General features: G+C 38.3%; 1 protein-coding gene across 2 annotated transcripts in view; it reads right to left on the bottom strand.

Moving 5' to 3' along the window:
* The window catches only part of LOC144077388 (voltage-dependent T-type calcium channel subunit alpha-1H-like), a 58,031-nt gene that overhangs the window by 3,397 nt on the left and 42,116 nt on the right, over window positions 1-12,518 (bottom strand). For both annotated transcript variants that reach the window (XM_077605099.1, XM_077605098.1), the window contains 17 exons: window positions 12,090-12,177; window positions 11,813-11,997; window positions 10,940-11,245; window positions 10,318-10,418; window positions 10,126-10,249; window positions 8,908-8,976; window positions 7,664-7,848; window positions 7,379-7,505; window positions 6,524-6,649; window positions 6,363-6,452; window positions 5,600-5,792; window positions 4,093-4,244; window positions 3,919-4,028; window positions 2,958-3,091; window positions 2,814-2,884; window positions 1,337-1,415; window positions 998-1,119 (listed from right to left, as the gene is read on the bottom strand). In XM_077605099.1, the coding sequence (XP_077461225.1) occupies window positions 998-1,119; window positions 1,337-1,415; window positions 2,814-2,884; window positions 2,958-3,091; window positions 3,919-4,028; window positions 4,093-4,244; window positions 5,600-5,792; window positions 6,363-6,452; window positions 6,524-6,649; window positions 7,379-7,505; window positions 7,664-7,848; window positions 8,908-8,976; window positions 10,126-10,249; window positions 10,318-10,418; window positions 10,940-11,245; window positions 11,813-11,997; window positions 12,090-12,177 (2,262 nt within the window). The remainder of the gene's footprint in view (window positions 1-997; window positions 1,120-1,336; window positions 1,416-2,813; window positions 2,885-2,957; window positions 3,092-3,918; window positions 4,029-4,092; window positions 4,245-5,599; window positions 5,793-6,362; window positions 6,453-6,523; window positions 6,650-7,378; window positions 7,506-7,663; window positions 7,849-8,907; window positions 8,977-10,125; window positions 10,250-10,317; window positions 10,419-10,939; window positions 11,246-11,812; window positions 11,998-12,089; window positions 12,178-12,518) is intronic.

Here is a 12,518-nt window from a genome sequence, read left to right as displayed (position 1 = left end):
TGTCCCATTCTCTTACTTGTGTCCTTTGCTTAATGTGCTGCCTGTCCCATAAACTACATTTAGCAGTGCTCTGACCACACAATCTTCCATCTTCTTTAAAGATTAGACAATAACCTTCAGAATTCTGATCCAGGGCAGATGACACGGATAGTCACCAGATTGTTATTGACAAATATGGCTTCTTTACTTTGCATTCATGCATATATATATACACATATATACATACATATATATATGTATATGTATATATGTACATCTACATACACATATATATACATCTACATACATATATATATATACATGTATGTATATGTATGTATATATATACATACATATACATACATGTATATACATACATATATACATACATATATACATACATATATACATACATATATACATACATAGATATACATACATATATACATACATAGATATACATACATATATACATACATAGATATACATACATAGATATACATACATATATACATACATAGATATACATACATAGATATACATACATATATATACATACATATACATACATATATACACATATATACATACATATACATACATATATACACATATATACATACATATACATATAGACATATATATATACACACACACACATGTATGTATATATATACATATATGTATATATAAAATTATATTGCAAAAATAAATAACTATTTGAAATATCTATTTAAAAAAATCAATAAACGAATAAAAACCTATATGCTGAGATAAAGTACAACATTAAAATCATTATTAAAAGGTCAAAACAATTTCTTGACTTTTGCCAATTTCCCAACTTAAAACAATCGTTTTAACAAAAAAAAATTGTGGGCAACACGTTGTGCTTCTAATTCCCTCCAACAGGGAGCGCAAAAGACCTTTTGCCTTGCCAACAATTGTCTGTCCGCCCTTACTGTCCCACCATTGTTATCATATCTGCCTCCAATCCTGTTAAACGGCAAGAGCCAATAACCTTCATGATCCCGTTCCAGTTGTCACCGGTGGAGACCCGGAAAAGCGTCAGGAAAGCCATGCCGAAGTTGTCGAAGGTGGCGTGACGGCTGAGGCCCTCGCACGGGTTCTCCTCCGAACATTCTGGAAAAGAAGCGCAAGAAAAGTCTTACCGCAAACACGGAGAGGCAAAACGCTGTGGGGTTAGTCGGGTCGAGGGGGTGAGGTGGGGTGGAAATTGACATCATTAATGCATGTAATGCAACAAACACACACACACACACACACACACACACACACACACACACACACACACACACACACACACGAGCGTACTGTACGCATGCACACCCACACTAACCCAGTTTTCCAAAGAGCTCAACTCCCAGAGCTGCATAGATGAAGAACAGCAACATGAAGAGCAGACCCAGATTCCCCACCTAGACGGACATACAGTATACAAACGTACATAGATACCAAACACACAAACACACACACATATATACATAAACATATATACATAGAGAAAGTATACAGAGAGAGAGAGAGAGAGAGAAGCGTACATCAAGCAGACAAAATGAGCCCGCAAAAGTGATTTTAAATCCCAAAAGATTGTTTGGTAAAATAAAAGGAGGCGTATTGAAGATGAGGTCACGTGCTTCGTCTTCATTTTCGATGCTATTCTTTCAAAATTTACATTAAAATAAAAAATAAAATAAAGGATTGCTTAACTGACCAATTAAAAAGAGTATAGTTGGACTTCAACTAATAATTTGTGGGATTTGGTAACCTGCTGTTGTATATACGTCAATTTAGGTAGAATCAAAAAATACTGAGGATTTTTATTTAGATTTTTGCTTTTTTTTCGTAGCATCAAGCGAAGCTGCCGTTTCAAAGCAGTGGTTGTTTTTGAAACAGGATGGAATTGTCTTTCTTTTATATTTGATGTAAAGTTATAGTAGAAGTAGCATTACAATGCTTAAAGTGTGTTTTTGTTCAGTTTGAATGAGCACGCTTGGATCTCAAATTGTTGTTCATGAGTTTGCAAAACGCATTCTTCCCGTTTCACTTTTCTTCTCGGGGGGTCCCCACAGTGAAATGACTCTTTCACAATTTGCATGTTAGATTTTGGCACACAAGTGATCATGCCAGATGCCCTTCCTGATAAATCCCTCAAGTGGGAATCGAACCCGGGCCACAAGATTGGCAGCAGTATGCTCAGACCAAGGACTAAAGAATTGGCCAAATAAACGGGAAAAAAAACTATGACAGGCTATGCTCCTCCTCATCATTAACATTAATACTTTTAACTGCGGTTTATTTTTGTCCAAAATACATAAAAACTCTGAAAATAGAAAAAAAAGCAAAAAAATCTATTAAAAAAATAAATTCTATATTTTGAAAGACACGTTAAGTTTTCTTTTAAAAAAATTGTAACTACTCAAAGGGGAGATATGAAATAAAAAAAAATAACTGATGAAAGTGTACATTCCAAAAAATGTCAGCTAATTAGAACAATAAACGCAAACAAGGAAATATGAAAATCTGAAGTGACTAAAGCCATTAGGCAAAGGTAGAATGACTTCATTTGTAAGCCTCTGATTAAGCGTGAAAGAAAACGAGGAGAAGAAACGTCTGAATGATGACGGAGTGACTCACAGCGCCAAAGAACATCCATCAACCAGAAATAAGGAGCCCGAGAATACGTCCGCTTTCTCAGTGCACTTTCTTTTGTTCGCTCGGCTAAAAATGACGGTGAATTTCTGGTCAAATCCAGCGCTACATTGACACAAACATGTCTTGTTTGGCTTAATTCTCAAATTTTGGGGGTACGTTACCTGCGGCAGCGCTTGGATGACGGTGTCCAACAGAGATCGCATCCCCGTGGCCATCTTCAACAGCTTAAGCACTGCAACGTGAGCGTCATGGCGTCAGCTAAAAGATTTCCAAACGCCATTTTTCATGGGTGTGTGTGTGTGTACCTCGGGTGATTCTCAACACCCTCATGATACGTATGATGGTGGGGTTGATGGGTAGTGAGGCGTTTAGGTCGATTTCTTCCAATGTGATTCCCATAATAGACAACAAGACGATGGCTAAGTCCAACTGGTTCCATCTGGAAAACAAATGAACAGTCAACTTTCTTATTTTCCCAAAGAAATACAACCTTGAGAATTGACAGCTGTGTAGATACATAGACAGTGGTACCTCTTTTTACGAATTAATTTGTTCCAGAAGTTGGAATTTTTGTAAATAGAGACGAATTTGACATTGAATTAGCATAATTTCCCAGCGATTGCTGCCTGTTGTTTGCTGGGATAGGCTCCAGCACCCTCCCCATAAGATGAGTGGAATAAATATTCATTACATAATCTTTAATACTACCTAGCCCCTGTTAATTAAAAAAAAAAGTATAAACAGTATCAAAAGTAGAGAAATTATGTATGCAAAAAAGATGAAAAATGAGCATTTATAGCCAGTTTTAATTCAACGTCTATTACTGTCCATGGCACTCATACAATGAACTTTCGACTGTTACACCAGACTGCATTTCTTCATCTTAATGTCATTAATTTAGTTTTTATTAGCATTGCATTCATTAATAAATAAATATATCTTTATATAAAAATGGTGGATGGAGTGGGCTTACAGCAAAACCGTAGAATCGCCTATTAGTTTTAATTTTACGCCAGATGTTGTATCATTATATAGAAATATGAATTAAAAAAATACAATAATGATAAATCCTTTTAAAAATAGAAATTGCTAATATTTCATTTCTTTTTAAATAACCAAAGCCACTTGCCCAATAAGGGGTCAAAGGTCATCCATGTTTTCATTCCACTCATAAAAAACAGCAACTTTTGTCGTGACCACTGAAAGTTGCGCAAACTCAATCACCCCTGGCAACCCGCGCAAAAAATACGCGTGGAGTTTTCTTACCTCTCTTTAAAAAAGCGGCGAAGTCCAAACGCCACGAGCTTGAGGATGGCCTCGATGACGAAGACCACCGTGAAGACGTAGTTGCAGTACTTGAGAATTTCCACCAGGTACTGTTTCACAACGAAGACACGTGCTACATTGTCGAGGAGAGAGAGGGGCTGTTGCCGTGGTTACCTGGGGCTGGTTGTAGTGCTCCATGCTCATGGTGAGCAGGTTGGTGAAGATGATGATGGTGATGAAGAGGTCCATGTAGTGACTGGTGCACACGCTGTGGATGGAGCGACGCAGCGGCGAGTAGTCGGCGTAGTACGGCTTCTCCAGGGCCTCTGTCGACACACACCCGCATCATTTCCGGCATTTCTGTCCCCCGGGCTGTAACCCACATTGATTTGTTGGTGCGAGGAAAAGGCACGGACACAATTTTGTCGGGGGGGGATCTCGTGGTGGAGGTAAATCTTCCACCGTGAGGCAGGCACACAACGTTGTGTTTCCTTCCGCCTAGTTTTGTAGCCTCGCATAAGTCTTAAGAGAGAGGGTGGAAGGTTGTCAACCAGTTTTGGACTACACATCATTCTTTCGGGACAAAGTACAAAAGGGGAGAGGAAATACCAGTTACTATTTTTTTTTCCTAGCCCACCCGTGAAAAGGAGGAAACTGGTTTTGTTACGCTTTGACTGTGCAGCCCATCTGAATGTGCAATTAGAAGGCCAAGAAAGAGAAATGTGCTGGTGTCCCAATTCGTAGTAAATGTTCTCGTTCTTCGCAGAGACTTATTCATAAAATAATACACATAAATGATCTTAAAAAATTGAATTCTTATATTCACTAATATTATACATATGTTCAAACAAAGTAGCTGTCAATTCATTTCATCATCAAAAGCGGCGATAAAAAAAAAGATTTTTCAACCCAAAATTGAAAAAGAAGAAAAAAAACGACTTATTTTTGTGACCACTTATTCATGTTGACTAATTATCTATGTTGAGTACTACTTATTATGTTGATTACCTATTTATTGAGTATTTATTTACTATTATTTATCTGTTTGTTGTTTATTATTTATTGTTATTTATTTGTGTTTATTTGTATTTTATTTATTTGTATTTTATTTATTTGTACTTTATTTATTTGTATTTTATTTATTTGTATTTTATTTATTTGTATTCATTAGTATTTTATTTATTTATATATTTATTTGTTTTTTTATAAAAATATATTTTGTTGTTGTTATTTGTGCACTTTGTGGTGAAGCTTTAAATCTTATTTTACTTGCATAATGACAAAAAAAGCATTGAATTAAATTTTCCGTACTGCTTACCCTCACAAGGGTTGCTGGGGGTGCTGGAGCCTCTCCCAGCCAACTTTGGAGATCAGGGGGAGGACACACTCATTTGGTTGCTAGCCAATCACAGGGCACAAGGGGATGGACAACCAATCATAGTTAGGGACAATTTAGAGTGCTCAACCAGCCTACTAAGCATGTTTTTTGGGATGTGGGAGGAAACTGGAGCACCCAGAGAAAGCCCACGCAAACAATTGTGAGCCATATGGGCCAAGCACTCGGCCACCAGACCACCCATACATATAGGGATAGCATTTTTAACCATATCAATAGGGAAAGATGGTTTAGTATGGACCTTTTGAGCCACGAATGTGGTCAGGAAGGCCGAGTTGAACTCACTTCGCCGGCGCTTTTCCAGCCGCTTGCGTCGCTTCTCCTCGCGCATCCTGGCTTCTTCCTCTTCCTGCTGCTGTCGACACTTGTGGAAGTTCTCCACCACCACGCCCACGAACATGTTGAGCACGAAGAAACTGACGATGAGCAGGAAGGAGATGAAGAACAGGAGCATCCAGGGGTTGTTGTTGCGGATCGGCTGCCAGAAAAAAAACAAGGAGACCAAAGGGGGTCCTGAGTCAGCAGTCAAAGTGCCACAGCTGTCGCCGCACATCTATTTATCGGCCAGCTACTCTTTTCTTCATTTCTGCTGAAATATGCCTGCTTTTTTCTTCTCTTTGATACAAACGAGATCACACAACAGCGTCAAATCTAACACTCTGCGTGTTAAGGAGAAAAAAAAAATGTGGGGTGAAAAAAACATGTACTGAAAATACAGAAATTCTGAATTGTGGCTTTTTGTGCATTAAGTTAGGTTAGAACATTATTTCATCCCGTATTCGGGAAATTTGTTTTTTTGCAGTAGCAAGACAGACATAAGACACACAAGACATTGTAGAGCTAGGTAAAAAAATTGGAGCCACACACAGGAAGTCCACAAGGTGGACATATTATATAATATCTTCCTAATTTGCGTCTAAGCTACAAAAAAAGTGTAGTGGACACCCCTTGTCAATGCAGATGTGCCTTGCGATTGGCTGGCAACCAACTCAAGGGAGGGTGAGGAAAAGCTGTCCTGAAAATGCATGGGTCTTTGAGATTTTCATACCTGCTGGTCCACGGCGACCGCATCCAAGCCGTCGTACATGATGCTGACCCATCCGTCCTTGCACGACAGGACAAAGAGAGACATCAGCGCCTGCAAAATGGACATTGACATCAGTGTGTGCGTGTGCATGTGTGTGTGCAACATTTGTGTGAGCGTCATACCTGACCCAGGTTGTCAAAATTGTACTTCCTGCGAAGCCAACGGTGTCCTGCGTTCAAGCACTGAGTCCTATTGCTGATGTTGGTCACGTTGTAGCCCTCACAGTGGAAGAATTTGCCTTTAAATAACTGCACATGCACACACACACACACACAAAACACAATTTGCATATTATCATCATCTCATAGGGTAGATGCATAATTGCAACAATTTTGTCTTCGTGTGGTGTCGCACTTTAAAGGACATCTCACTGAAAGTGAGTAGAGCAGCAAATTAAAAAGACAACAAATATTGCAATCTCTTGGGGGAGTCAACTACATTAAAATTAAAATTTGCTTTTTTAAACAATGGATTAAAAGTGCATTATTCTGATGGGCCAATACGAGTCATTTTGGGGGGAGTTTCTAACAATTGAGGAAATGTTTTCAAACTGTGTTATGTTTAAGCTAAATGTATCGTGTTGTGAATAATATCACAATGAAGTAGATTGAGTAAACTGCACAATTTGAAGAGAATAAAATCAGAACTGCGAGGCTAAACAATAAATACATACAATAAAAAGATTTGAGATGGAAAACCTGGATGACATTCCCTCCTACACACGTTGATCAATAATATTGGTAATGGTGGCCTTGTATTTGAAACTACTACACTGTACCAAAACTCACAATATCGCTCCCTACTAGAACTTGAGACTTCATCAGCATATTTTTGCAGTCATTTGCATTTTACCATTATTTTCCCGTTCATTTGTAATCCTTCACCTCATTTGTCTTAAAACAATCAGTATGGTACAGCGGGTGGGGAGTGGAGGCGCACACACAAATCATCCATATTTATGTTTACACAGTAATTACCTGAACCCCCAAGATCCCAAACACGATGAAAAAAGCACAACAGATGAGAACAATGTTCCCAATAGGTCTCAGTGACGTAATGAGGGTCTCCACCACCAGTTTTAGACCTGGAGCACGACTGATCACCCTGTAAAAAAAAACAAACAGGCAACAAACAAAAACAAACAAAAATTTGGTCTAAGCTTGTCATTTGATGATAATCAATTCGATCATAAGACCGTCCAATTAAAATCTTCATACCCAGCCCCACTGGATCAAAAAAATTCAGATCAAAGAGACTGGCACCTGAGTGGTCGCAGGGTACGCAAAAGCCGCAGTACGCGCAGGATGCCCAGGATTCGATTCCCACCGGCCGATGCCACAGACACCAAAATGTCCACCATGGACACAAACACCAGGAGCCCATCAAGGACGTTCCAGCTACTCTGCAGATACACACCCTTCCCAAAATACATTCCCTTGGCCACCACCTATAAACATACAAATGCAAACACACCAAAAACAAAAACAGTCCATAATTAACATTTCTACAATTGTGTAAGGGGGGATTTACACTTGTCCTGTTCAGTACAGTACAATACAAAAATACATGGGATGTATAAATGTGATTTTTAATAAGTCAAAAAATCCAATATCTCGGAAGTTTAAGTCCCCCAAATTTTGACTGTCTTAATAGGTTAAAAAGCATGTGAAAAATCATTGGCTGTTGATCTTTGCAGCTGAAATTTCATTAGCCCCTGCAAAAGGCAACTACTAAAATCTGTAAATATACAGTAATCCCTCGAATATCGCGGTTTCACGACATTGCGTTTTTTTTCATGGGAGAATTTTTTTTTTTGTTAATGATTTTTTTTGTAAGTTCTTTTTTGTAATGTGAAAATCCACACTGAAACTCGCAAGTGGAAGCCAATCCCACTGAAGCAAAAAAAATAATAATTTATTTTTATTTTTTAAATAGGGGTGACCCTACTTTTTCATGGGGGATTTTTTTGTTATAGAATGTTTTTTTTTGTAAGTTCATAAAAATGTGAAAATCCATGCTGAAACTCGCAAGCGGAAGCCACTGCCACTGAAGTTAAAAAAAATATTTTTTAATGTATTTTTTTTTAAATAGGGGTGATCCTACTTTGCGGTTTTTCGTTTATCGCAGCCATGTCTGTTCTACATTAACCGCAATAATCGATGGATTACTCTAGTAACATAACAAAACCAGAAAATCAGTTTTAATCGATGTAGAAATTTAATTTTTATCACTTCAAAAGGGCATCAAATGATAATTTGTCTTATGATATATATATATAAACCTTAAGTCAATGAGTACTATCGTAGTGGATGAGCACAAAATGTCACAAATTTAGGACGCCACAATGATGTGTGACTTGTTTAAGCAAGTTTATCTGAAGTAACACTTCTATTGAAGTTTTGTGATTTACATCCTCCCCAAAAAATGTGCCTATGTAAATGATTTTGGCTTCTCGCCTGAAGTGTCTGAAGAAAAATGGCCTTATCATCCTGCAATGGAAACTTACCTTGATCATCATTTCGCCAACAAAGATCACAGTGAAGATGTAATTGGACACGCTGAGGAAAACTCGCTCCTGCAACACATGTACGCGAAAAACTATTTCCAATGCAGAAGATGAAAAGCTCAAGGAAAAAAAAAGCGTGACATTGTAATCATCATAATCGGTGTTATTTTACAATTCTTATTATTATGATGCCTTATATGCCCAAAGGGGTTACATTAAACTTCAACAAACATGGATTAGTGGAAGTTTGAAGAATTATAGTGTTTTGGGGGTCCAATAAAGATGACCATGGACTCAAATGAGTCCAAACTCATAATTTCTTGCGTGTCTTTTTGTACAATTTCCCTAAAAAGTGTTTTAATGAAAAGCGAGCAAAACAGTTTGAAGCTAGAACGGTTGAAATTTGCCCCCAAGTCTTTTTCTGGCCCCTTGTTGAATATATGCCATGTTTTTCTTGTAAAGTAATGACCACAAAACACTATATTTTTGTATGATATACAGCATTTAAGCAGATTTTCCTAATTATTTATAAACGCATTTAAATGTGTGTTCGGTATATATTTATATTTTTTTACAAATAAAAAAAATGTCTCTAGTAGAAGAAACATACGCAAAAACAAATAATGTAACGTATGTAAGACGGTTGAAATTTGCTCCCAAAAGTATTTTTCTGGCCTCTTGTTAAATATATGGCATGTTTTTCTTGTAAAGTAATGACCAAAAACACAATATTTTTGTATGATACACAGCATTTAAGCAGATTTTCCTAATTATTTATAAACGCATTTAAATGTGTGTTCGGTATTTTATTTTTTTACACATTTAAAAAAATGTCTCTAATAGAAGAAACGTACGCAAAAACAAATGATATAACGTATGCAAGACGGTTGAAATTTGCCCCCAAAAGTCTTTTTCTGGCCCCTTGTTGAATATATGGCATTTTTTTCTTGTAAACTAATGACCACAAAACACTATATTTTTGTATGATATACAGCATTTAAGCAGATTTTCCTAATTATTTATAAACGCATTTAAGTGTGTTCGGTATGTATATGTTTTTACACATTTAAAAAAATGTCTCTAGTAGAAGAAACATACGCAAAAAGAAATGATGTAACGTATGTAAGATGGTCCAAATGAAGCATCCATTGCCTGCTACTGTCTACATTATGCATGTTGGCAAGTGTATGTGTGTAATTGTGCATACTCATATGTTACCATGCTGTGCGGCTGAATGTCGGGCCTCTCCAGCGCGATGGTGATGCAGTTAAGGAAGATGAAGAGGAGGATGATGTGATCGAACATCTTGTGTCCAATTGTATTCTGGCACCACAGTCTGAAACTACACACACACACACTGGAAACGCTGAAAAAGTGTCTATGTGCGTTTTGATGCGGTGAGGGATTTACCGGTTGTGTGGAGCAAACACATAGAGCGACCAATCCTCGTGCTCAACGCACCACTGAGGCTTGTACGGCTCCAATAGTTTTCTCAGTTTCTGGTACAAAGTCTGCAAAAGAACACAAAGAACATCCTTCCTGAAGGACATTGTATTTTTTTTGACATGTTATTTTAAGGAATTCATACAGATTAATTACAGTAGGGAACACATTTTAAAAATCATTATAGCTAGATTTTTTTAACTGGACTGGCATGATTATTCTGCTCTTTTTTCCCCAACAACAGCTTAGCTACTTTATGTTATTATAATTATTTGCACACAATTATAATGACAGTAGCCAGATCAATTGTTTGACCTAAAAATTAATCCTGATAATTGTCCATATTCTAAACAAAAATATTTGGTTTGGTTTAGTGCTTCAAAATGTGCATCAACCAATGGGTCAATCATGTTCAATATTAAAACAAATGTTGTTTATATTTTGTAATTGGTTTTATTTTAATTTCATTGTATTTTATTTTATCAGCAATGTGTGCAGGTTTTGGCAGTAAGTTTTTTTTGACCCGATTTTTTCTATTGGTCAATATTGGCCCAAAACAAGGAGATTAAAAAAAAATACAAAAACAAACCTCCTCCGTTTCGTCCTCTTCTTGCTGCGTGTGGTAAAATGCCGTGTGAAGCGGGTCGTCGTAAGAGTGGTCAGGAAGGTGGAAGGCGGCGGTCCCGTTGCAGTCGGGCGTGTGCAAGGCAGGCACTTGCAGGTAATCGAGCGTGTCGACGGAGGCCTCTCTACTGCCGGCGTTAGAGGCGGAGTGGCTGTCGGACAGGAGCGACTCCATCTCGCCCGATTGGCTCCTGCGGTGAAGGCTGGGGGCACGACCCAGGCTGGTCCAGCTGGAACGACGGCTCTCCGGCAGGATAATATCCCACGGAGGCTGCGCGGAGAATAACAACTTTGCTAAGGATGAAAGGCTTCCGAAAGGGATTTGTACAAGGTATAAAAACGAATAAAGATGAATAACAATAAACTCAAAGTTCATGTATAATATACTACCTTTGAAATAAAACAGTTCATTATAGTTCCACAATGTCAATAAAATATGTACATTTAAAAATGTTATACAATTTTAAATGTGACAAGATAAGACACCATCTTTATTTTTTTTAAATGTCAGTATTTTTTTTTGTTACTTTTAAATTGATGTTTGGCAAACTCTGCTCCAAAAACGACAATTGGCCAATCAAACGCTATCAAAAAGCTAGACCATTCTTCCAATGTCACAATATTATTTATTTATTTACTTATTTATTAGCTATTTAATTATGTCTAAAATGTCTTTTTTCTGTGTCTGTATTCTCACCCTCTTTCTACTGCAACAATGAATTTGAAAAATGAAGTAAAAATCAACAATAAAACAAGTATCTTTCCCAAGGACACAATGTGCACATGTGTGAAGCAGATTGGAGACCCCCAATCTTTAATTAGCGATGTGAAAACTCACCGGCGACCTCAGCTGGTCGAGGCTGTCCGCAACAGAGACGGCACTGCCGCGCCGCGATTGGCCGTAGTTGACGGTGGGCGTGGCCGCCGTGTGGGTGATGATGGGCATGGTCAAGGGCGGTGGTCTGGAAGCCCTGGGGTTCAGGAGACCATTGGGACTGAGGATCATGGCTTGGATCTTCACCTCTTTAAGTCCAGGTGAAAAACATTCAAAACGTTTTTCAGTCAAGGTCTTGCCCGCTACGTTAACTTCTCAAGATAGCCCGCCGGTTGGTTACCTGCGGCGTACAACTCCCTCAGCTTCTCCTCGTCGTCGTAAGACAGCGACTGCCCGTCCTCATCGGAATCCGATCGGCTTGCGTCGCCCTAAAAAGTCGATTTGAAGATACACAAAAACCACCAGTCAGTCCAGGGAGACTTTTCGGCGGTGATCTCCTGGTGTCCTAAGCAATAAAGTTTTCCCCCCCTTTAATTAAAATGTTCACAGCAAAGATGGAGGAAGATGGCTTGGGCAGAGGGCATCAACCGGTGCGTCTACCAGCTTTGTGAATTATGGCTATTTGAGGATCAGCGTGGATTGTCTGATGACGGTGATTAAATGGCAAAAACTAAACGAAAACTCACCAGCTGTGAATGGCAGAGCGATATCAAACACCAGCTTGCCTTGGGGAATGTTGCGTACGTACAAGTGTCTACGTATGTGTCTA

Source organism: Stigmatopora argus, chromosome 7 (genome assembly GCF_051989625.1).
Source record: "Stigmatopora argus isolate UIUO_Sarg chromosome 7, RoL_Sarg_1.0, whole genome shotgun sequence".
Classification (NCBI taxonomy): Eukaryota; Metazoa; Chordata; class Actinopteri; order Syngnathiformes; family Syngnathidae; genus Stigmatopora; species Stigmatopora argus.
Note: the sequence above shows the minus strand (reverse complement) of the source record. Positions and strands in the feature narration are given on the sequence as shown.